Raw genomic sequence first — 21,829 nt, 5'->3', positions numbered from 1 at the left:
GGTTTGGAGTCTGTCTGTCTCTTTTGTGCTGATTCCTTGAGGCGAGAATGTCCTATCTGGGGAGAACTTCTGATCTCCTATGGAAGATCTTAGTCCCTGTGGGTTCCCCAACACTTTGTAGCATCTGTAGAGGCTTTTGATTTTTAAGGCTGATTTTTGGAGGCTGATTTTTAAAGTTTGGGTCCCTCATGGCTGTGGGTCCATTGGGGACATTGCTCAGTGCCCAGCCCCTGTCCCGTGCTGTTAGCCCAGCTGCAGGTGGGACCCCACTGTGTGCAGGGCCAGCTCCCACCCCCCAGGCACAGACAAAGACACAACACCCAATTCAACTCACACATAATTTATTAGTGACAAAGGGGCTGTCTCCAGGCACGAGGGGATGTCACCAGGGTGAGGGGATGACACTGTGTCACTGGGCTGGGGAAGCAGTGGAGAAGGAGGGTTTAAACAACATGGTATGACAGGGACATCCTTGTGAGGACACTCATGTTGGGAAGGACACACATAGTGCCCTCATGTACGTGCAGGGACTCAGAGGGCCCAGGTCTGTCCCCAGAGGTGCAACAGGCCCCGGTGTGGCACGTCCCTGTCCCTGATCCTACCCGCGCTCGCAGATGAGCTCCACCACGCTGTGCTCCATGGGGACGGGGTCGAGGCAGCGGTGGGCGGCGCTGGCGGCCACCTCGTCCAGCAGCCCCTGCACCACGCGCTCGTCGGAGGCGAAGCGCCACAGGTAGAGCTGCAGGTAGTGCCCGTCCACCTGCACCTGCTGCAGCCCGAAGCGCCCCAGCGTGCGCAGCCGCACGCACTCCAGCAGCGTCTTCAGGCTGATCTTGATGATCCCCGTCAGCACCGACACCTGGGGCAGGGGACAGCGGGGACACGTGGCACGTGGGCACAGGGATGCTGTCCACATGGCATGCTGGGCCCTTGTCCTGGCTGCCACTCCCCAGTAACTCCTGAGCATGGGGACGTGTGGCACATGGACGCCCTTAGCCTGGTCGCTGCACTGATCCCACAGTGATCCTTTTCCTCCCCAGAGTCCTAGGGCAGGGGACACTAGGGACACCCTTGTCCTGGACATCAAGCAACTCCCTGAGCCCTGACACCAGGGACATGTGCCAATGAGAATGCAGGCACTTTGGGACCTCTGGGGATGTTTAGGGACATGGTGGTGTCCCCATGATCTCACCTTGTTGAACTCAACAGGGCTGAAGATGTCAATGCGCTCAGAGAAAAGCTTCTGGATGTTGCTGAGCAGGTGGGTGTCCATGGGGGCACTGAGGACATGGACACAGGGACAGTCAGGGACTTGACAGAGCCAGGGATGTGGGGACAGGGACACAGGGACCGTTAAGGGGCCATGGTCAGAGGATGCAGGGATGCTTTTGAGGACAGAAAGGCAGGGGAATGTGAGGATGGTTCCAGGACATAGGGGGACAAGACAACTGAGGGACACAGGGATGATGGGGATCACCAGGGGATTCTGGGACAGTTCTAAGAACACAGGGATTGTTGGGACAAACAGGGATCATCATTAGGATAGTCTGGCATATGGGGACAGCTAAGGGCTGTCAAGACAGCCTGGGACAGTCTGGGATCATGAAGAGGGTGACAGGAGAAATGCAGTGGATACTCAAGGAGTGACAGGGAGCCCAGGGGTGCCTGGGTGGCCCAAGCAGTGACACAGGGAGCCCAGGGTGACCCAGGGGTGGCGGGGCTGACCTGGGGGTGTAGCTGGGGGCATAGCGGCCGGGTGCCCGCGAGCTGCTGTAGACGGAGAAGGCGCGCCGGCTGGAATCGCTGCTCTGCGCCCGCCTCACCCCCTCCTCGAAGAGCTGCCCCACCTGTGGGTGGCACCACACCCTCAGCACCAACACCCCCCTCCTGGGACCCCCCAAACCACCCAGCATCCTTCCAAGTCTTTGTGAGCCTCCCACACCCTCCCAGAATCCCCAAAGGGCAGCACAGGGACCTTGGGCAGCCCCCTCAGCCGGATGTCGGCCGACCTGCACGTCGATGGCGGTGATGTCCTCCACCACGCGCTTCATGACGGCGCGCACGTTGCGCGGCTCCACGGTGCCCAGCCAGTCGCGCGTCTCGACGCTCTTGCGCAGCATCTGCGCCACGGCCGCGCCCTGCACCTGCACGTAGTGATCCAGCAGCCGCTGCGCCGCCGCCCGCGCCTCCGCACACAGCGCCGGCCCCGGCGTCACCGCCGGCCCCGAGTCCTGGGACACACACGGGCAGCGTCAGCCCCGCACCTCCTCTGCTGCACTGCCACCGCTGGCAACAGGAGGGGCATGGGCACACGTGGAGATGCTGCCCTCCCTGTGAGTCTACATCTGAGTGCTGGGAGCACAGGGACATTGGGGACAGGTGGGACACTCTGCCTTGAAGCAGCATCACTGCCCCTCTTACAGGTCCTGGGGGTTTCAGGGGCTCCTGAGGCCATGCAGAACCCCCCTGAAAATCCCTCGGGGACATGTAGGATCCCTTAGGGCCATTTAGAGGCTCACCTGGGGTGGGAACTGCTCATCAGTGAGGGTGAGGATGTAGCTGATGGTGGAGTTCTCGTAGTCCAGGCAGAGACGGGCGAGGAGCAGCAGCAGGGCCGGGGGGGCAGCGGGAGCTCCCCGCTCAGCTGGGCCATCAGCGAAGCCACGGGCGGTGTGGCACAGCCAGCGCACGAAGGCCACCACCAGTCCCTCACGCACTGCTGTCACACAGAACTCCCCCTGTGCCACAAATGGGGGGGGTGGGTCACACCCCAAAACTGGCCTGTACGGGCTCCAAACCGCCCTGTATGACCCCCAACCTATCCCGTGCCACCCACAGATTGCTCCAGTGACCCCTAAAATTTCCCTAGCCCCCTTGGCCTGTCCCCCCAAAGCGCCCCACCCCGTGTTACCTCACCTTGAAGTAGGGCAGGCTGGCGAAGGCGACGTCCCTGGCGGTGAAGAGCTGCACGTAGGCCAGCACGGCCTTGAGCTGGCCCAGCACGGAGGCGGCCAGCGTGGCCAGCAGGTCGGGCAGGCCGGGCCCCTCCTTGCCGGGGGGCCGAGGGGCAGCCAGCGCCTGGCGCACGTCACCCAGGCAGCCCAGGAAGAAGGTCTGCAGGGCGCGCAGGTAGCGGTCGACGCGCTCACGAGCGGCCCGGGCCACCAGCGCGGCGGCGGCGTCGGCGCCCGCGGGCAGCAGCTCCAGCAGCGCGCGCAGCCGGCGGTGGAAGCGGTCGAGCGCCCGCACCAGCAGGGAGGTGTCGCCCAGGCCGCGCTCCAGCGCCAGCCGCCGCTCCAGCAGCGCGAAGTAGCGGGCGGCCAGCGCGGCGGCGAAGGGCTCCAGGCGCCCCGTGTCCCCGCCGAAGAGCGCGCGGTACGAGCCGGCCAGCTGGCACAGCGTGCCCACGAAGGCCGAGCTGCCGCGGTCCACGAAGTCCAGGATGTCGGAGGCGGGCGGCGGCGGCGTGGTGGCCGTGCCCGAGGGGTCGGCCGCGGGCAGCTCGGCCTCCAGCGCCGCCAGCTCGGCCTCGAGGCGCGCGCCCGCCTGGCTCAGGAACTCCTCGCTCAGCTCCTCGGCCGGCTCCTCCAGCTGCAGCAGCATCTCCACGCACTCGGTGAGTTCCTTGGGGTCCAGCGTCTCCTCCCTGGTGGCCGATGGCAGAAAACAGGGAATAAGCAATAGGAGTCATCAGCAGGCTCTGGAGCGAGCACCCCCAAACCCGCATTTCCCAGCGCTGCCCTCAGCAGGCTGAGGGTGAACGCACCGGAGGCGTGTGCGCAGGCGCTGGGCCAGCTCGGCCATGATGGCGTGGCTCTCGTCCTCGATGGCGCGGAAGGAGGGCAGGTGCCAGTAGTGGCGCAGCACGGCGCGGGCGCGGGCGTGGCAGCGCAGGGCCCGCGCCGGCTCCGTGCCCGCCCAGCGCCGCAGCCGCCCCGGCACCTCCACCAGCGCCTGCAGCTTCCGCAGCAGCGCCTGCACCCCTGCAGGGACACGGCGTCAGCGGGGGGATACAACAGGAGCAGCATGAGGCACAGCTGTGGGACCACCTGCTGGATCTCCACCCCACAGATCTGCCCCTCTGCCCCACACGATTCACCCCAATAAATGTGCCCCCGCACGGCCCCGCTCCGTACCGGCCAGCTGGGCGCCGCGGCGGTGCCGGTCCTGCAGCGCGGCGCTGACGCGGGCGCTCGAGGCGCTGATGGCCGCCATGTTGGCCGCCAGGTCATCCATCTCCGCCTCCATGTGCCGGAAATCCACCTTCATCTTCCGGATGGTGTCTGGGGGACACGAGCCAAGTGCCAGGTCCCTCGGCTGCCCAGGACCACCCCCAGCCCTCCCAGGATTAACACAGCACAGCCATAACCCCCAGAGAAGGCTGGTTACTGCAGGTCACTGATCTCCAGAGTGAACCACCACATGCCCCAGGACAGCTTCCCAGTGCTGCCAGAGGGATCACCCCGAAATCCCCATTTGCCATTCCTGCCATCAGCAGATTTCAGAGTGAACCCTCCCAAACTCCCATTTCCCACTGCTGCCATCAGCAGGCTCCAGAGGGAACAGCTCACCAGTGGCGGAGATGAACTTGTTGTAGTTCTCGTAGAGCAGGGTTTGCATGTCGCTGTCCAGGGCGCGGATCTCCCGGCTCAGCGCGGCCTCACGGGCCAGGAGCTGCCCCAGGGGACACTCGCTGCGCACCTGAGGGGACAACGGACACACATCTGCCTCCACTGCCCCTCTGGAGTCACCCAGCTGAGATCAACTGCCCTCCATAGTACATCTGAGACCCTCCCCTGCCCTGCAGGATCCCTGACTGTCCCCCTGGATTCCTCCTGGGATATGCAAGTGTTCCCCAGAAGCCTCCCCCGCCCTGCAGGATCCTTGACTGTCCCCCCTGGGTTCCTCCCGGGATATGGAACTGTTCCCTAGGAGCCTCCCCTGCCCTGCTAACTGCCCCGGTCCAGCTGCTGCCGAGCACCTCAGCACCATTCCCGCACGGAATCGGTGTCGCCAGGGGAGCATATCCATAAGGTGCTCGAACAGGATCTTAATGGGATCCCCTCAAGATCCTCGGGCCCCGAAGGTTCTGGGGACCTTGCAGTTCTCCCCCGCCAGGACCGGGGCCACCCATCGAGATCCCTCGTGACGCGGTCCCGCGGGGACCTCCCGGGGCCCCTCGGAGCCGTCGCCAAGGTGGCGGTGCCCGCGGGAGGGGTCTCCGTGCCCACCTTGGTCATGAACACCTCCGGGTCGAAGTGGGGCCCGTTGATGTCGGTGGGGTCCGGGGGCGCCTCGGCCGCCTCGGCAGTGGACGGGCCATAGTAGCGCTGGAGCGGCCCGTGGGGACGCCGCCACCCGCCGCCCCCGGTGCTGCCGCCGGCGGCCTCGGGGCTGCCCGTGGCCCCGCTCCCGGACCCGCTCCCCGCTGTCGCCGCCGCCATCGCGCCGCCGCTTCCGCCCCAGCAGCCACTTCCGGCCTGTCCCTTACGACACTTCCGATGCGACACCCGGTTGCCATGGCGACGGGACAGCGGGGCCGGACATGGCGGGGCCCCGTCACCGGGGCCTGGGGCGGCTGCCACGGGGACGGAGCCGGCGCGGCCCTGTCCTGTTGCGCCATGGGGACAGCACTGCCGTGAGGCCTCAGACATGGGTGGAGACACCGACCCTCGAGGAGTGAGAGGCCGCTGGCGCCCCCAACCCGGGGCCTGTGTCTCTCACCGTCCATTTTCACCACTGTCCACCTATCCGCAGGCCTGCCCAGTGTCCCTGTGAGTCCCCGTGAGTCCCCCACCCCACCCGAGGGTCCCGCTCCAGCCCCGGGGTGGCTCCCGGTGACGCTGGAATTGGGCTGTGAGGCCGCAGGTACAACCAGGTGACTGACATTGCACCTTGCACAAGGAACAAACATCTGGGCTAAAAGGTCTAAAATCAGCTTTATTTACAGCAGAAAAGGCAAAAGAAACCCCGCCAGAGTGAGGGCCGGGCTGCTCCAGGGTCCTTTCATCGGGAGTCACCTGCTCCAGGAATCACAGGACATCGGTTCTTCCCAAAGGAAAGAGCCCAGAGTTGCCACGTTGCACCAGGAAAGCAGGAAGAGCCACAGGAAGGTCCTGGTGCCTCCTTGCTCCTTGCCTTTCCTGCACATTTTTTCCCAAACGTGGAAAAGAGCACACCTAATCCAGCCAGGGTGTGTTTTGTGAGCAGTTTGGTACGTGGGACAACATTCCCTTCATAGCTGTGGACCCGAGTCAGCCCAAGGGAACAGGGAAAAAGCAAAGGAACACTCAGCCATCCATCCATGAAGAGGGTTTGCTGGAGAGTCTAAATCAGAGGAGGAGGAATGGCTGAGCCCTTGCTGCTACAGGAAGAGAGAAGGAAATAAGCAAGGAAGGGGTTCCTTTTGTACCTTGTAAATGCATAAACAAATCAGCAAATCCCTCCTTGATTCCCCTCCATTCCTGACAGCACTGAGAGGGGAATTCCACCTCACCTCAACCTCTGCTTTATTGGCACTACATCTCCACAAAGTGCTCTAAAACCAGGGTGGCACAGTAACCACAATTAATTGGACCTTCTGCCACCAGATTTCTTTACTCTGATTTAGCATCTAAATTTGCACATGTGTGGGAAGGTTCTGGAAGGTTCCACACAAGTGAAAATCCGTGTGGTTATGGACTGTGGCCCTCCCTTCCCACAGGGTCCAGCCCTGTTTGCCCACAAGGATGATACAGAAAAACAAGCCAGGATTTAATCAAAGTCCTGCTCCCCTGCATTTCTTCCCTGCAACAATCTGAGAGTGTCCAGGCCCAGATCCATTGCCAATTCCACCCAAAAGCAGCACACCACAGGTTTCCTTTCAGCCCAGGGAAATGGAGAGTGGCCACACGGAATGTCAGTCACACACTGGTACTCCCAAATCCCCTAAGTCAGCATCCTAAATCCTACAGCTCGCAGAGCTCAGCTGGCTTATGGAGTATCCACAAGTCCCTGGATTTGTCAGTTCCTGGTTTTCATTGAAGGAAGTGATGTGGAAGTGGCCCTTAGGAACAGCCCACGGGATGTGGACAAGGCAGGAGGTCACAGCCAGAGCCATGACCCCAAAATCCCGTTAGACACGAAGATCCCTTTGGAGCCAAACTTGTTTTGGAAGAGCAGTCTGGGCCCAGCCGGAGCGACGAGGGAGGAAAATCACTGGGAAGGTGGAGGTGTGGCTGGAGGCTCCTCTGGAAAACGTGTGGGCAGGTCTGTGGATGGTGGGGTCCAGCCTGTGCCACCTCCCAGGCCAGGCTCAGGTCCCCGCCCGGGACACCAGGTAGTAGAGGATGAAGAAGATGAGGACGAGGGCCACGGACACGGCCAGGAGCAGCCGGCGGTTGTCGCGGCCGGAGCGCGCCATGCCCGAGAAGCGCTTCACGCTGCCCGTCAGCAGCCCGGTCACGCTCAGGAAATCCGAATCCTGGGGGGAAAGGACACCTTGGAGGCCTTGCAGAATCATGGAACTTCCCGAGTTTCCCAAGGGAACATCCCGAGGGATTCAAAGGGATGAGCCAGTCCAGCTCCAAGCCTTGCACGGGACACCCAACAATCCCAGTGCTGATTTAGAGCTTCTCCCTTCAGGGCTTCTGCCATCCCACCTCTCATCCCAGTTCCCTGATTTGCACAGAAAGCCCCGTCTGTCTGTCCCGTCTCCCAGTCCTTACCATGCCATCCAGGTAGCGGTTCTGTTCCTCAGCATCCTTGTCAATATCCAGAGCCAGCTGCAGGACAAGGCAGGAAATGGGCATTAGTGAGCTTTTAATGTCCAGAGAACCTCTAAAATCTGAAATGTGAATTATTTAAACAAGCTGCTGCTTTCCTAGCTCCAAGAGACAGACAGGGGCTTGTCTGGTGCAGGAACAAGGAAAATGGAATTTCCCTGCCAGGCAGGTGAAGTTTTCCAGTTCTGAAAATAAAGCCTGGCTGTCTAAATCTGCCAGCTAGAGTGGGGAGTTTAAACCCTGGGACACAATGGCAGGAATTCAGCCTGCCCTTTTACACAGTGAGTCATCACCTTCTTTCATGGTTTGTATTAAACTTTTAATAATAATTTAGAGCTTAAAACTCTAAATCAAAGTGTTTGATGTTAATAGGAGCAAACTGTAGGGGGATAGAATATAAGAAAATAAAGATAGTGTAGAAAGTAATCTTACCCCTAAGGAGTTGCAGCTGGGCCAATTACCAAAGATTAGGAACAGGCCTGACTTTAACAGGCCACAGCTGTAAACAATGAGAAGAAGAGTGCTATAAAAGAGTGGGGTGGCTGGGTGAGAAGGGAACTGGAGTCTATTGGCTATTTTGTGAAGAAGAAAGAGGTAGTACTCTGAGGAGTTACCCATAAGAAACACCAAGAGGGTATGAAACTTTTGTGATAAGGAGACAACATATGGAACCCCTGCAATAAGATGGCAACAGTGAGTTATTGCCTTCTTTCATGGCTTGTACCAAACATTTAATAATAATTTAGAGCTTAAAGCTTAAATCAAAGTGTTTGATGTTAATAGGAGCAAACCAGCTTTAAGAACAGCTACACAGAGACACAGGTATTTTCCAAAATTATCCTACCTGCCTTTTTTTCATGAATATTTCCCTGAGGAGTGAGCTTAGCAACACCCCTGTGCTCAGGCTGGACAGGGCTTGGAGCAACCTGGTCTAGTGGAAGGTGCCCCTGCCCATGGAAAGGGGTGGGACTGGATGAGCCTTAAGGTCCTTTCCAACCCAAACCTTTCCACGGTTTGGTGATCCCCTGCAGGACTCCCAGGTAATCAGAGCCTGTCCTTCATCTCAACACCTGCTGTGACCTCGGCACTCACCGACTTCAGCCTGGTGACCTTGCTGGCCAGGCTGTCGGCCATCCGCTTGTTCTCCACGTCCAGCAGGTCCTCCATGGCGCTCGGACTCTGCCCTGGGGAGAGGAACAAGGAGCCCACATCATCCCTGCCCTGCCACAGCACGGCTCTGTTCCTGTCACAGCCCCTCCTCGCGTGGTTTGCGCCGTGGAACCCTCTGACAATGTGACCAAAACACCACAGACTTCCCCCAAACGCGCCAGGGCGAGAACCAGACTTGCACCCTGGACTGCCACCGTGGCCCAGCAGCAGCTGTGGGGGTTCCATGGCCAGTGACACCCAGGGGTGAGATTTGGGTGAAACCCGGCAGATCCGGGGCCCTTTGCCCCTCGGCCGTGTTGGGGTCTCTCGGCATTGCCCCCCATTGTGGGGCAGGTGGGGTCCGGGGGGGGATTAGGGGTTCCGGGGCTATGGGGGCAGCTGGGGACTCAAAGGGGCACTTAGGGGTTCAAGGGGGGCAATTAGGGATTGGGGGGGCAGCCCAGGACCCCAAAAGGGGCCCAGGTAGGCAATTAGTGTTTATGGGGGGAGGGGGGCAATTCCCGGGCTATAGGGGAGAAATCGGGGCACTGCAAGAAGCGCCGTGGGGTTCAGTGGGATGGGGAGTTCCTCCTCCCTCTGACCCGCTCCAGCCCCTCCTGCCCCCCAAACCTGTCCCTGTCGCTGTCCCTTGTCCCCTCACCTCGGCCCCGCTCCGCCATGGCCGCCCCGCTCCGTCCCGCCCCGCCGGGCGGAGCCGCCACGAAATGTCCGCCCGCTCTTCCTCCTTCTCCTCCTCCTCCTTCCCCCCGGCACCGGGACCCTCGGGCCGCTCGCCCGGGCCGGGGCGAAGGGCTGGAAGTGCCCCCCGAGGGATCCCGGGCCGCAGGTACGGCCAGCGCCCTGCCGGGCACAGGGGAGGGACAGGGGCTGGGGGGGAAAACAACGGCTTGGCGACAAAAACCGGGGGGGACTGGGGACGAAAATGGGGCTTTGGGGACAAGAATAGGGGGCTGGGGACGAAAAGAAGTTTTGGGGAAATAATTAGGGGTGGAAAGTAGACGTTTGGGGGCGAAATAGGGGCTTGGGATAAAAAGAAAGGTTTAGGGGAAAAAATAGGGACTTGAGACGAAAATAGATGTTTGGGGGGGAAAGTAGGGGTTTAGGGACATAAACAGGGTTATGGGGACTAAAAAGGGGTTTGGGATTTACCCAGATGATGGGGGAAGGACGTGGCAGTGTGAGGAAGCAGTAGGAGTACGGAAATGGGGATATGCCCAATGGTCCATTGGTTCATGTCATCCCCCAAAAGCAGAGGTGGATCCCCTGCATCCCAGCCCCTGCGCATGGAGATGCTGTGTTCCTGCCCCGGGCCAGCCCAGCCTCTGTCTCCACGGCTTTCTGCCTTCCAAAATGCAGGATCTGCCTCTTTTGGTCCCCCCGAAAAGCCCCTCTGGGGCTGCGTGGGCAGGAGGGGACAGCCCGTGTGATTCCCAAACCTCGGGGGCCCTGGGATCCCGGTCTGTTGAGCTTGGTGTGACCAGCTCAGCCCCATCCTCATGGCAACACGGAAGCCGAACACATGTCCGAGCCCAAATCTGCTGGCTATCCCAGCACCGTGGGCTCCGTGAGCCGCTAACCCGGTGCTGTATCCAAAATAATCCCGCGGAGCTGCACATCTGCTCGCTGGCAGTGTGGGCAGGGACAGCCTCTCCCGGGGGCTCCGGACGCGCCTTTTGGCCGCGCCTGCAGGGACCGGCCGTCATCCAGCCTGCCACCAAACCCTCCCCGCTCTGCTTCCCACCACCTGCCAAGGTAGCTCCGCCTGCGGCCGGAGGATGCTCTCCCGCCCGGCTGCCTCGCCGCTCCATCCCTTGTCACTCCACGGGAGTGTTTCTGGCTTTATTTGTTATTTCCCCCCCCCCCCCCCCGTGCGGCAGCAGAAATCAGGGCAGGCGGGGAGGAGGAGGAGGCAGGGAGCTATTTCAGGGAGCTGCTGTTATCTGCTCCACGTTAATCCCCAGCTGGTGGGGGGAAGGTTTTCCCTGAGTGCTTTCCTAGGAGGGCATATATTAAACATTGAAAAGCAAAGCGAGGAAGAAGAGGATTAGCAGGGGAGAGAGAGAGAGAGGAAGCTGGTTGCTGGCTTTGCTCGGGTTATCCATCTGCTCCACTTTTATGGATGCAGCAGTGTGAGCAATATCGCTTGGGGATTTTTTTGTGTTGCACTTTTTCCCTCCTTGCTCTCTCCACCCCTTTCTCTCTTCCCTCTCAGAGGTCTGTGTGCCGAGCTGCTTTTCCATCACCCTGGAAAACCCCTCGTTCCCCTTCCTCCGGGCTGTGCTGTAGCTGAGCTGTTGGGATAATGGAGCTCCAGGCTGTGGTATCCACGCTGGAAAACGGGGAGCAGGACACGGTTCTCAAGGTGCTCCAGGTCTACAACCAAGAGGTGAGTGAGCATCAACGCTTCCCTCAGCTCAGGGACTCCTAAAAAATTATTATCCAGATCCCAAGAAAGCCTGGCCAGGAAATAAGAGTCAGGGTGAGGACTGAGTAAGAGGAGCTTTTTTGTTAAGGCAGTTTTGGAGGTGCTGAGAGAGTCCAGGGAGGAGCTGCAGGTGAAAGGATGTTGGGATTTGCAAGTCAAAAGATGGTTGGAGGTGACTGCTGGGATCTCATATGGGCACAGCTCTGAAGGCAGTAAATGATGAATGTAGAATATCAAACCCCAATGATCTGGAAGCAGAGATGGGAGCATTTCTAGCCTTAAAGTAGGAAAAGATTATCCATGGTGGTAAATCTCTGCTTGGAGAGAGGAGACTGAGGGGAGACCTCAGCTGTTTACAGCTTCCTCCTGAGGGGCAGCTCCAATCTCGGCTCTCTGACCAGTGACAGGACCCAAGGGAACAGCTGGAGAGGTTTAGGCTGGATATCAGGAAAAGGTTCTTTCCCTCAGAGGAGGGTCAGGCACTGAGCAGGCTCCCCAGGGAGTGGGCACAGCCCCAAGGCTGCCAGAGCTCCAGGAGTTTTTGGACAATGCTCTCAGATACAGGGAGGGATTGTTGTGGTGTCTGCATAGGGCCAGGAGCTGGAGCTGCATGGATCCTGTGGGTTCCTTCCAGCTCAGGATATTCTATGGCTCTCTGAAATCCTGTTTGAAACAGACTCTGGTTGTCAGGGAAATTTCCTTCAGAGGTTTCCCCTGAGAGGGGCTGGCCCTGTGGATCACTCTGACTCACTCTGCACCAGGCTGGAGTAGGTGGAAGCCAGGAGGGAAAACCTGAGGAATATTTTGCAGGAGTGTGTGTGAGAGAGAGAGAGTGTGGAACTATTCCTAACAGTCAGATTTGGAGTGGGGAGATATTGGCCAAGGAGGAGCAGGTGTCTGTTAAGGACAGCACTGAGGATTAACAGCACCAGCAGCAGGTGCAGCACCAGCATCCTCGGGGTGCAAACGGTGTCTGTGTGCCCCCAAAACAAGATATTTCCTGTTGGATTCCCCCAGCTGGGTCCTTCCTGGGTATCAAGCCTAGGGAACTGCAAGCACAGGGTTTGCTGGCCCGTCTGGAGGAAATGGAGCAGTCAAAGAGGATTATGAAACTGCAGATAAACCTGGCACGGCCTGGCATTGCTTGTGCTGCAGGGCTGATGGTTCTGTATGCTTTTCCTGAGGATTTGTTTTAATTCACTGTTGTGCACACAGTTTTTGCTTGCTGGGAATATACTACAGCTGAAGCAAAACCCCAGGTGTGGCCAAAATATCCCCAAATGGGATTACAGCCTGAAAAGAGGACGTGGTTGGGGGAAGAAGCAGCAGCCTGCTTGTGGAACACAGCAGTGCCAGCACTGAGCCATCAGGTCCTGGTAGTGTGGATGGATCAGCTCACACACAGCCTGGCTGGAGTACACCTGTCCTGCCCCCACACCTGGGGCTGCTCCAGGCACTGTGTCCATCGCTGCTTCCAGGCTGGACACAACCCTGGGCTCTTGGTGACTGCACACACATAATCCGTGTTTTATGGATTTTAAATGTTTTTGTTCTCCAAGCTGGGGTCAAATGCTCTCTTGAGCACGGATTGCCTCAGTGACTGGGAGGTGCTGCTTCTCCCCAGGCACCTGTGGTCTCCAGTTCCATGGGAGCAGGTTTGGTCAGGAGGGAGACTGGCAGTGAAGAACAAACAAAATAGCAAGAGAAACACTATTAATGGAGATCAGGAGGGTTTGTTAGCATAGGGACAGGATGGAGTCTGGACATCAAGTCCCTTGTGTTTAAAGAACAGCCTGCTAACCAGAAGGATCCATTCCCATGTACCAAGGAGACAGGACTTCTTTGGGGCAGGAAAAGGACTAATAAATATCAAGGGGAGGTCGTGCAGGCACAGCTCAGTGGTATCACTGAGCAGGGGAATTACCGGCTCTTATAGGATATTGGGATTGGGATGAATACCCACTGTGCTGCTGCAGTATTTAAACTAAATCCATCTGTCAGCTGGCCTGGGGCATTGCACTGGTGCTGTGCATCCAGGAGTGATGCCCATGGTGTGGGGGCACTGTCAGGAGATGGTGTGTTTGCTGCATGTTTTGGACCTGCTGCTTTCCAGCTGAATGGCTCTACTCTGGTCCTGTGGAGTTTTAACCTATTCCTCTTTTTGATTGATTTTGTTTTTCCCCACAGAAATCTCAGTGCTTCATCTTTGAGGATGAGGAGCGGGAAGAGAGGAAGGTAGGCACATGCTGCTTGCGTTCCTCCTCTGGTCAGTGTGTAAATCTGCTGCTCTGTGCTCATGTCCAGGTGGGCTTGGCAAGCAGCTCCCACAGAGAGGAGCTGAGAGTTTTCCATTAACTTGGTCAGGGAATTGTGTGCTTGGAGTGTCTGGCTCTGTTTCTTCCATCAGTAGAAAAAACAGTTTATCCAAACCAAACATAGTTGGTGGTTTTGGGTAAAGGTCAGCATCCATCTGACACTAGCAATGGTTCCATGATCCATTTAGTCCCAGCCATGGATGTGATCTCTGGTGCCTCTGGACAGGGATCACAGCAGTGCTGGCTCTGGGGGAGGGTGAAGGGCTCCCCTGGGAGCCAGCAGTGGGATTTGCTAGGAGCTGTGTATTTGCAAATCCTTTGAGCTGGTGTAATCTGGCACTTGGAGGGAAGGGCACTCTGCCTGCTCATTCCTGCTCCTGCAGCACTTTGTGACAGGGCAGGCCTCAGCCTGGCTGTTCTGCCATAAAAATGACTGTTTTCCCTGGGTTGTTTTCCAGCTGGCTCAGTTCTCTGGTCAGTTCACTGGTGGATGGTGCCAATGCCTGTGAGCACAGCGAGTGCAGGCCAGGTGACCTGGGTGGAGAGCAGGACCTCCTTTGGCTGTGCCAGGGCCAGCTGCTGCCACATGGAGCGTTCCAGGCACAGCCTGAAACGTGTGACTGGATCTGATGAGATCTGAGCTCTTTGCCTTGCACTGACCTGCTGTGTGAGCTGGGACAGTCACAGGACATGGCTTCAGGCACAGTGTCCCACTTTTGGGGTGTCTGCCATGAAATATGAGATGGACATCACCACTAGTTCCTTTGGATGTTCAGGTGGTTCAGCTTCAGGCACACACCCTGAGATCCCTTTCCCCTGAGCCAGCCTGAGGCTTTGGTTGCTGGAACTGTATCTGAAACTTGGTCTCCCTGTGAGGAAGGAGAAGAGAAACAGCTGTACTTCATCACTTCACCAGAATGTGAGTGTGGGGCACACCATGAGCCTCACATTAAGGACTGAAGTTCAGTTTTTCTTCATTCTTTCCCTTAGTATTTCCATTTCACCAGGGGAGAGTCAGGTGGGATATCAGGAGGAATTTCTTCATGGAAAGGGTGGTCAGGCTTTGGAAGAGGCTGCCCAGGGAGGTCATGTAGCCATCATCCATCTCTGGAGGTATTCAGGGAATGACTGTTCCATGCTCTGATCTGGTTGTGATGGTGCTGATTGGTTACAGGTTGGACTTTGATGGTCTTGGAGGTCTTTTCCAGCCTGATTGATTATGATTAATCGATTCCAACCTCAATGATTCTCTGATTATTTTGAAGTGTAACCAATGAGGTTACAAACCTCATTTTTTGAGTTCTTTCACTCTTGTAACACCACAGAAAGACCCATGCTCTGAGCTGTGTTGTGTCTGAGGTCTGGTGGGCTCCCCCAGCAGTGTGTGTGGGTTACTGGTGTGATGTGAAGTGCTGCCACGTGTGGCTCAGCCTGAGCTGCCTCTGTCTGTGAGGCCTTACCTGTGTTCTTGTGCTGCTCCATGACTCACTGTTCCCCATGAGCTTTGCAGCTCCTGTGAATTGTGTTAGTGGGGCTCTGCCAGTCTGTACCCATGGAAGATCTGGGCCAGTAGGTCTCCAGACAGCACTGAAATGAAGGAGATGCTGCTTATTTGAGTCTCCTGGGGTCTCTTCACCTCTTTTCCCAAGGCATCAGATGCCCTCCTCATGTCCCTTAGGTCCTGTGTCCCTCCCTTGTGCAGTGGGCAGGTCGGCCCTGTCAGCCTGAGCCATCCTCACCAGGGCAGAGCTACAACAGTGCCCTGTTTGTGCTCTCCCTTTGCACCCAACACTCTCTGTAAGACATTTTTTCCTGGTTGTTCTTGCCCAAACTGGTCAGGATCAATGCCAGAGCCAGGCACTTCCTGACTGCACACCTGAGCAGGCCCAGGTGACACTGCTGTTGTCCAGGGCAGAGCATGCCAGTGCTGTAGGGAGCCCTGGCAAGTGTCAGTATCCAAGGCATTGCTTGTTTCCAACTGCACAGAAAATGGCCCAGCTGCTGATCAAGTTCTTGGAGAGGGAGCTGCAGCCATCCTGCCAGGTCACCTGCCTGGAGAGCATCCGCATCCTGTCCCGGGACAAGCACTGCCTCGACCCCTTCACCACCAAGGAGGGCCTGAAGACCCTCTCCAGGCACGCCGGCATCGATTACTCCGAGGAGCTCATCCGGGAGGTGCCAGACCTGGATGTAATCCTGGAATCCCTGAAATGCCTGTGCAACATCGTGTTCAGCAGCGCCATGGCGCAGGAGCTGACGGCCGAGGGGCGGCTGGTGGTGGGGCTGGCGCGGCGCATCAAGCTCTACAACGAGCGGAGTCTTCCTCACGACATCAAGTTCTTCGACCTGCGCCTGCTGTTCCTGCTGACGGCCCTCAGGGTGGACATCCGGCAGCAGCTGGCCCAGGAGCTCCGGGGAATCGGCCTCATGACAGACACCCTGGAGCTGACCCTCGGGGTCAAGTGGTTGGACCCCTACGAGGTGGCCACCGAGGAGGGACTGCTGCCACCTCTGCCTCGGCAGGAGACGGAGCGAGCCATGGAGATCCTCAAAGTGCTCTTCAACATCACCTTTGATTCCAGCAAGAGGGAGGTGGATGAGGTGAGCTCCTTGGGCTAATGGTATTCATGTGTCTCTGCGCTCTGGCTTTGCAGGTTTTCTCCTCCCTTGCAGTTTCTCATGTCCCAGACTGGTCCTTGTGCACCCTCAGGGTGGTGAGGGACTCGGGTGTCCTTAAGGGCACTGCCTCTGTCCAGTGCAGTGTTATCCCTTACTTTACCTGTGCTTTTAGCATTCCCAAATGGAGAACTGAGAGTCTGCTTTCCCTGGAATGCCCTGCAGTCCATGATCAGGCTGCTGGAGGGGGGAATGGGCTGCAGGCTCTGGGGTGTGTGGGCTGCCCTTTGCTGACCGAGGTGTTCCTCTCTCCATGCTGGGGCCAGGAAGATGCTGCTTTGTACAGGCACTTGGGTGCCCTCCTGCGCCACTGCCTCATGATCTCTGCTGACGGCGAGGACCGCACCGAGGAGTTCCACAGGTCTGTGTTGGGAGCAGCTTCACCTGGAGCTTCCCCAGCTCCCCCAGGCACATCCTGCCTCTCCCTGGGTGATTGGGAGGGGCCCTGATGACCAGCAGCTTTTGGGTTTAGCCTGGGGATCCCTCATGCTGCTGGAACTCAGAAACAGCCTTTCCTGCCCTGAGAATGCCATGTGGGAGTGCCATGGCCTCCTGACCCCTGAGATCTTGTTCCGTGTTCTGTGTCAGGCTGTCCCAATGGTGACATCCATGTCAGTGGGCAACTGGCCAGAGAAGAAGCTGCTTTAAACGTCCATGAGATGGCCTTAATTAGTCTTAAGCCGTGCTGAGAAATTGGCTGTGTCATGTTGCCAAGCATTATTGGTGCAGGAGTTTCAGCTTGAAGCGGGTGACACCACCTTGTCCCCAAGAATACATAGCTGGGGAGATCCCAAGCAGTGCTGGTGTGGAACATCAGCATTAGGAGTGACACAGGAGACTCCAGACCTTGGACCACCCATATTGGTCCTGCTTGGCTCTGTGTCAAGGTCTGTGGGTTCTCAGATGTCACTAATGTCACTTTGGACTCTCAGCATATAGTTAGCTACCCAAAAAGCATCTGAAGTTATCCCCTTTCAGTGGTATGAGGAGATTGAGATGCTTCAGGAAAACTTGGATCGCAGGGTCCTCACACTCCTGCAAGTTAATGATGGGCCTTCATTTCTGCAGAGCTGAAGATCTTCTGTGAGCAAAGCTCCATCACTGTGTGTTCACTTCTCTTCTCTTTCACATGGGCAGCCACACAGTCAACCTGCTGGGCAACCTGCCCCTGAAGTGTCTGGATGTGCTCCTGACTCCCAAAGTGCGGCCGGGCTCTCTGGAGTACATGGGTGTCAACATGGATGCGGTCAGCATCCTCCTGGACTTCCTGGAGCGCCGCCTGGACAGGGTGAGCGGTGGGGCTGCTTCTGCCCACGGGTCTGGGGCACCTTTCCCTCAGCCTGGAAGAGCCTGGTGGGAGCAGCAAGCTTGGTTTGAAGTTAGCCCTTTGTAGGAGGGACAGCTTTTGGCAGAGCTGTGCTTGGTGGGACTAAACCAACATCCCTGAAATGGGAAGGTGACTGCCATTGCTTTGAGGGCTGCAGGCAGTGAGATTGGTGGAACAGTGGATGATTAGCTGATAATTAACTGGGTGACTGACAAATCAGCCCTGTTTCACTCAGCAGTGATCCAGTGGGCAGTTCTGGAAATCTGAGTTCATGTTATTTTTAAGCTGACTACAGTTTTCAGCCTCTGGAGTTGTTCCAAAGGGCCTCCAGATTTTACCACTGCACTTCTCTGCCCTGGATGCCCTGCCTAAATATTTCTGTCAGTGCCTGTGCCAGAGCAAGTGGTGTGGGGAGGAAGAGGGCACTGAATGCCTGTGGCAGAGGTTGGGAAGCTCCATGTCCATCCATCTCCCTGGTGATCTATGCTCGTGTTCTCCAGCATGAGCCAGACAAGCTGAACTCAGCATGACTGACGTGCTGCTCCTTTTGGGGATGTTCCTGCAGGGCCACAAGCTGAAGGAGAGCTTGACCCCTGTGCTGAACCTGCTGACGGAGAGTGCCCGAGTCCACCGGCAGACCAGGAAGTTCCTGAAGGCCAGGGTATGCTGTGCTGAGCCCCACGCTCAGAGGTGCTGCCCTGAGGGGAGGCCAGCAGAGCCCTGCTTGTGGCCACCCCCAGACACCTCTGCTGTGGGTGGCTTTGGTACCACAGTGACCTGTCACCCTCGCTGTGGCTGTGCAGGTGCTGCCGCCACTGCGGGACGTGCGGAACCGGCCGGAGGTGGGGAACTCCCTGCGGAACAAGCTGGTGAGGCTCATGACGCACATTGACACCGACGTCAAGCACTGCGCCGCTGAGTTCCTCTTCGTGCTCTGCAAGGAGAGCGGTGAGTCCTGGGGCTTCCACAGGGAGACCCTGAGATGGGGACCCTCTGGGGAAGGAGGTGGTGTCCCTCAGGCCAGCGGTGAGGGACAGGCTGTGCTGGAGGACACCGCAGTGCCCTGCACACAGCCTGGCCCACATGCAGCTCCCACACACGGGCCTTGCTCCCTGTCAGCACCTCCATGGCCTGGAGACATGGCAAAACTGTGCTGCTGTTGGGAGCACAGAAGGATGGTCTCTGTCCCTTGTCCCGGCAGTGTCCCGGTTTGTGAAGTACACGGGCTACGGTAACGCCGCGGGGCTGCTGGCGGCACGGGGCCTCATGGCCGGCGGCCGGGAAGAGGGGGAGTACTCGGAGGATGAAGACACGGACACAGAGGAGTACAAAGAGGCAAAGCCCAAGTAAAGAGATCCCCTCTTCCTCTAGAGCTCCCCTTCTCCTACACCTTCCTCCTGCTCCTGCTTTATCTCTCTTCATCCCTCTTCATGCACCTCCTGCCATTTCCCTGTTCTGCTTGTCCACGTGCAGTGGGGTGGAAGTGCCCATTGTTTCTACCCCTCTCCAGAGCTCAGTATTGCTACACCCAGCTGGTTCTTGGTTCCTCTTTCTCCCTTCCCTCTCTTTCTTTTTTTCTCCCCTCTCTCCTTTTCCTGTGCAGTGGGTGGTATCTTGATGGTGGGGGACCCAGGCCTGTGCCCACCCATGCATCACCCACATGCCTGTTCGGTGTCCCTGCAGGTTGGGTTTGTTGGGATTTTCTCCATTAGCTTTTGTCTCCAGCCTTGAGGAGAGGGAGTAAATGTCACCTGCCCTCATGTACCTCATTTCCAGTGGCACTGTGGCATTGGCAGGAGGGGATGGTAGAGGAAAGGGAGGTGTTTGTAAGGATGTAGGTCAGAATCCCCAGTAGCACTGGGATGGCACTTGGGGCTCAGGGCACGAGCAGCGGTGACAGCCAGTCCTGCTGTGCCATTCCTCTGCTCCATGAGGCTCAGAAGGATTCTAAACAGCCCTTTGTCACCTGCTGTCCCCTCCTGAACCATGGCCTCACTGCTCTCTGTGCAGCATCAACCCTGTGACGGGACGTGTGGAGGAGAAGCTGCCCAACCCCATGGAAGGGATGACAGAGGAGCAGAAGGAGCATGAAGCCATGAAATTGGTCAACATGTTTGACAAGTTGTCCAGGTACTGGGACATGTGTATGTCAGGGGGTACATCTGTGACAAACCTTCCTTTGGCTGTATTTCCAAAGCCTGGAGGGATCTAGGAGCAGGAGTGGCAGGGGATATGTGGGGAAATTCTTCCCTCAGTGTGGCTCCATGGCATGCAAGGGAAGTGCTGCCAGCTCCTCCATCTTTGGCATGATGGGACACTGCAGAATTCCTCGCTGTGTCTATGGTGTTCCCAAGCACCTGGTGCTCTCTAGGTTTGTCCAGGTGCTTGGGAAGGACAGCAGCCTCTGTCCTGGCGATACAGCTCAGGAGGAAGCAGCATTCTGGGGACAGACAGCAGGGACAGATGGCAGCCAGTGCCACCAGCCTCTTTCCCTGTTGGAATGCTTTCTCCAGTTATCTCTGACCCACAGGAGCCCAGCTGAGTTCAGGCTTTCAAGAGTAAAGGAGGGAAGTCCATCCTGCGTTGGAGGGAAAGGAACATGGACACCAGTGTTAGTTTTCCTCTGGGAATCCTGAACCACACAGAACAGAACTCTGGAAAGGAGCCTGTTCCAGAGAATAGGATTGTGCTTCCAGGCCATTGCTTTGCCATGCTGGAATTTTTAGGGCTGGCACCGTCCCCATTTCTCAGAGGGGATCTTGAGTGATGCCAAGTGTGCTCCAGGCCATTTCCACAAGCCCCACCTTGCTGCTCTATTCCTGCTTTGTTCCCATGCTGTGCTGCAGCTCTGCCTTACCTGTCCCCTCTCCTGGCTGCAGGGAGAAGGTGATCCAGCCCATGGGCATCACTCCGAGCGGCAACCTGGCGCCCATGGAGAACGCCATCCGCAACATGGCCGACGAGCGCTCGTCCTCCGACTCGGACCTGGGGCTGGACTGAGGCAGCTCCAGCCGCTCTCCCTCAGAACTGGTGCTGCACCCAGGGGCTGGCACTGCGCCAGGACTCTCCCCGTGGGATCTGGGTCCAGCCTGGGCCCCTCACAGCCCACCACATGGAACACCTGCCTCCTTCCCAGCTCCATAGCTGCCTCTCCTTCCAGAGGTCTCCGTGACCTGGCTCCACCTCGGTCTCTCCTGTCAGCAGCCTTGAGGATTTCACACTCCAAATTGCTTCCAGGACTCTCCAGCAGGATTTTTGGGCTTTAAATACATGCCATTTGGGAAGAAGGGTCAGGGGGAGGCTCTTTCTGCCACTTCATCAGGGTTCAGTGATCCATGGAGCCTCCTGTGGCTATGTGTGTGCCCAGCCCCAGAGTGGGAACTGCTCCCCAGGAATGCCATGGGAAGGGGGGGCTGCCAGAGAGGGGTGTGGACCTCCAGTGGGAGTGGGACCTGCAGGGCATGGTGCAGGTGGCTGTATCCCTGTCTGTGCACACCCAGAATGTGTGGGTGAGCTGAGGAGAGCTGGTGTGGCCTTGGAAGCTTCCAGCATTGCGCTGGCCGCAGGAGAGAGCGCGTGGGCAGCTGCTAGGAATGCTCCAATGTCCCTTCCCTGGCACTGGGCACTGTCCCTGTCACCACCCAGCTGGGTTTGGGCATTTGCCTCTCCCCACCTCCTGCTTTCCAGACAAAAGGCCAATACCTGTGCTCTGTCCTTGGCTCATCCTTGCTGTGCCCAGGTCGCTGTGTCCCCCAGGGGCTGCTGTCGGGCCTGGTGTAGATTTCTCTTTATTTTTATTCCTGTTTTCTTTGGAAAGAAAATCTTCTCATTTGTCTCATGTATCCGAGTTCCCAAACCTCCCATCACGAGTAGGAATGCACAAGTGATGCTAGAATAAAGCCAACCTGACACGTGGGAGTGTGGCAGTGATTCCTCCCAGCAAGGAAATCCCTGTGGCAGAGCATGCCAGCTGTTGTGCCCATGGGTCCTTAGGAGCTGGGGGTGTTCCTGAGCATGGTCCAGGAGGTGAAGAGCTGGAGGGGTGCTTTGCTTGGTTTTCCAGTTTTCACTGCTGAGGAAACTGGAGTTTGTTGAGGAAACCCTCGAGTGCTGTGTCCAGCTCTGGGCCCCTCACGGCAAGGAGGATATTGAG

General features: G+C 57.8%; 3 protein-coding genes across 6 annotated transcripts; 1 reads left to right on the top strand and 2 right to left on the bottom strand.

Annotated features, from left to right (window-relative positions):
• Nucleotides 1–324: 324 nt before the first annotated feature.
• On the bottom strand, nucleotides 325–5,444 carry VPS51 (VPS51 subunit of GARP complex). Its single transcript, XM_054275113.1, has 10 exons — nucleotides 5,232–5,444; nucleotides 4,572–4,701; nucleotides 4,137–4,283; nucleotides 3,767–3,983; nucleotides 2,917–3,646; nucleotides 2,520–2,738; nucleotides 2,010–2,231; nucleotides 1,726–1,847; nucleotides 1,193–1,280; nucleotides 325–859 (listed from the first exon to the last, which is right to left on the bottom strand). The coding sequence occupies exons 1-10, from the start codon at nucleotides 5,442–5,444 to the stop codon at nucleotides 599–601; spliced, it is 2,349 nt and encodes a 782-aa protein (XP_054131088.1). The 3' UTR covers nucleotides 325–598.
• A 1,755-nt stretch (nucleotides 5,445–7,199) lies between these two features.
• Nucleotides 7,200–10,752, bottom strand: BET1L (Bet1 golgi vesicular membrane trafficking protein like). 2 transcript variants are annotated; one of them, XM_054275166.1, is made up of 4 exons: nucleotides 10,678–10,752; nucleotides 8,856–8,947; nucleotides 7,707–7,763; nucleotides 7,200–7,462 (listed from the first exon to the last, which is right to left on the bottom strand). In XM_054275166.1, the coding sequence occupies exons 1-4, from the start codon at nucleotides 10,739–10,741 to the stop codon at nucleotides 7,295–7,297; spliced, it is 381 nt and encodes a 126-aa protein (XP_054131141.1). In that variant the 5' UTR covers nucleotides 10,742–10,752; the 3' UTR covers nucleotides 7,200–7,294. The 2 variants fall into 2 exon arrangements, with proteins under 2 accessions (XP_054131141.1, XP_054131142.1); XM_054275167.1 differs by lacking the exon at nucleotides 10,678–10,752 and adding an exon at nucleotides 9,574–9,677.
• RIC8A (RIC8 guanine nucleotide exchange factor A) lies at nucleotides 9,665–21,591 on the top strand. Of its 3 annotated transcripts, none has more exons than XM_054275124.1 (11): nucleotides 9,665–9,759; nucleotides 11,146–11,319; nucleotides 13,546–13,593; nucleotides 15,660–16,274; nucleotides 16,616–16,710; nucleotides 17,487–17,637; nucleotides 18,242–18,337; nucleotides 18,480–18,624; nucleotides 18,878–19,022; nucleotides 19,687–19,806; nucleotides 20,556–21,591. In XM_054275124.1, exons 2-11 carry the CDS (start codon nucleotides 11,236–11,238, stop codon nucleotides 20,674–20,676), a joined length of 1,620 nt encoding a protein of 539 aa, XP_054131099.1. In that variant the 5' UTR covers nucleotides 9,665–9,759; nucleotides 11,146–11,235; the 3' UTR covers nucleotides 20,677–21,591. The 3 variants fall into 3 exon arrangements, with proteins under 3 accessions (XP_054131099.1, XP_054131100.1, XP_054131101.1); XM_054275125.1 differs by lacking the exon at nucleotides 9,665–9,759 and adding an exon at nucleotides 10,043–10,685; XM_054275126.1 differs by lacking the exon at nucleotides 9,665–9,759 and adding an exon at nucleotides 10,967–11,062.
• The last annotated feature ends 238 nt before the right edge of the window (nucleotides 21,592–21,829 follow it).

This window comes from Melozone crissalis, unplaced genomic scaffold, assembly GCF_028551555.1.
Source record: "Melozone crissalis strain CALT ecotype California unplaced genomic scaffold, PUWL_Pcris_2 ptg000018l_1, whole genome shotgun sequence".
Lineage (NCBI taxonomy): Eukaryota > Metazoa > Chordata > Aves > Passeriformes > Passerellidae > Melozone > Melozone crissalis.
The sequence above is the reverse complement of the archived record's forward strand: the minus strand, read 5'-3'. Positions and strand labels throughout refer to the sequence as shown.

Coding starts and splice junctions, on each gene's coding strand:
- VPS51 (XM_054275113.1), bottom strand. CDS start 5,444: ATGGCGGCGGCGACAGCGGGGAGCGGGTCCGGGAGCGGGGCCACGGGC. Junction 4,702..5,231: donor CGGAGGTGTTCATGACCAAG/GTGGGCACGGAG, acceptor TTGTCCCCTCAG/GTGCGCAGCGAGTGTCCCCT. Junction 4,284..4,571: donor CAAGTTCATCTCCGCCACTG/GTGAGCTGTTCC, acceptor CGTGTCCCCCAG/ACACCATCCGGAAGATGAAG.
- RIC8A (XM_054275124.1), top strand. CDS start 11,236: ATGGAGCTCCAGGCTGTGGTATCCACGCTGGAAAACGGGGAGCAGGAC. Junction 16,711..17,486: donor CGCACCGAGGAGTTCCACAG/GTCTGTGTTGGG, acceptor TCACATGGGCAG/CCACACAGTCAACCTGCTGG. Junction 19,023..19,686: donor TACAAAGAGGCAAAGCCCAA/GTAAAGAGATCC, acceptor CTCTCTGTGCAG/CATCAACCCTGTGACGGGAC.
- BET1L (XM_054275166.1), bottom strand. CDS start 10,741: ATGGAGCGGCGAGGCAGCCGGGCGGGAGAGCATCCTCCGGCCGCAGGC. Junction 7,764..8,855: donor AGGTCACCAGGCTGAAGTCG/GTGAGTGCCGAG, acceptor CTTGTCCTGCAG/CTGGCTCTGGATATTGACAA. Junction 7,463..7,706: donor ACCGCTACCTGGATGGCATG/GTAAGGACTGGG, acceptor CTTTCCCCCCAG/GATTCGGATTTCCTGAGCGT.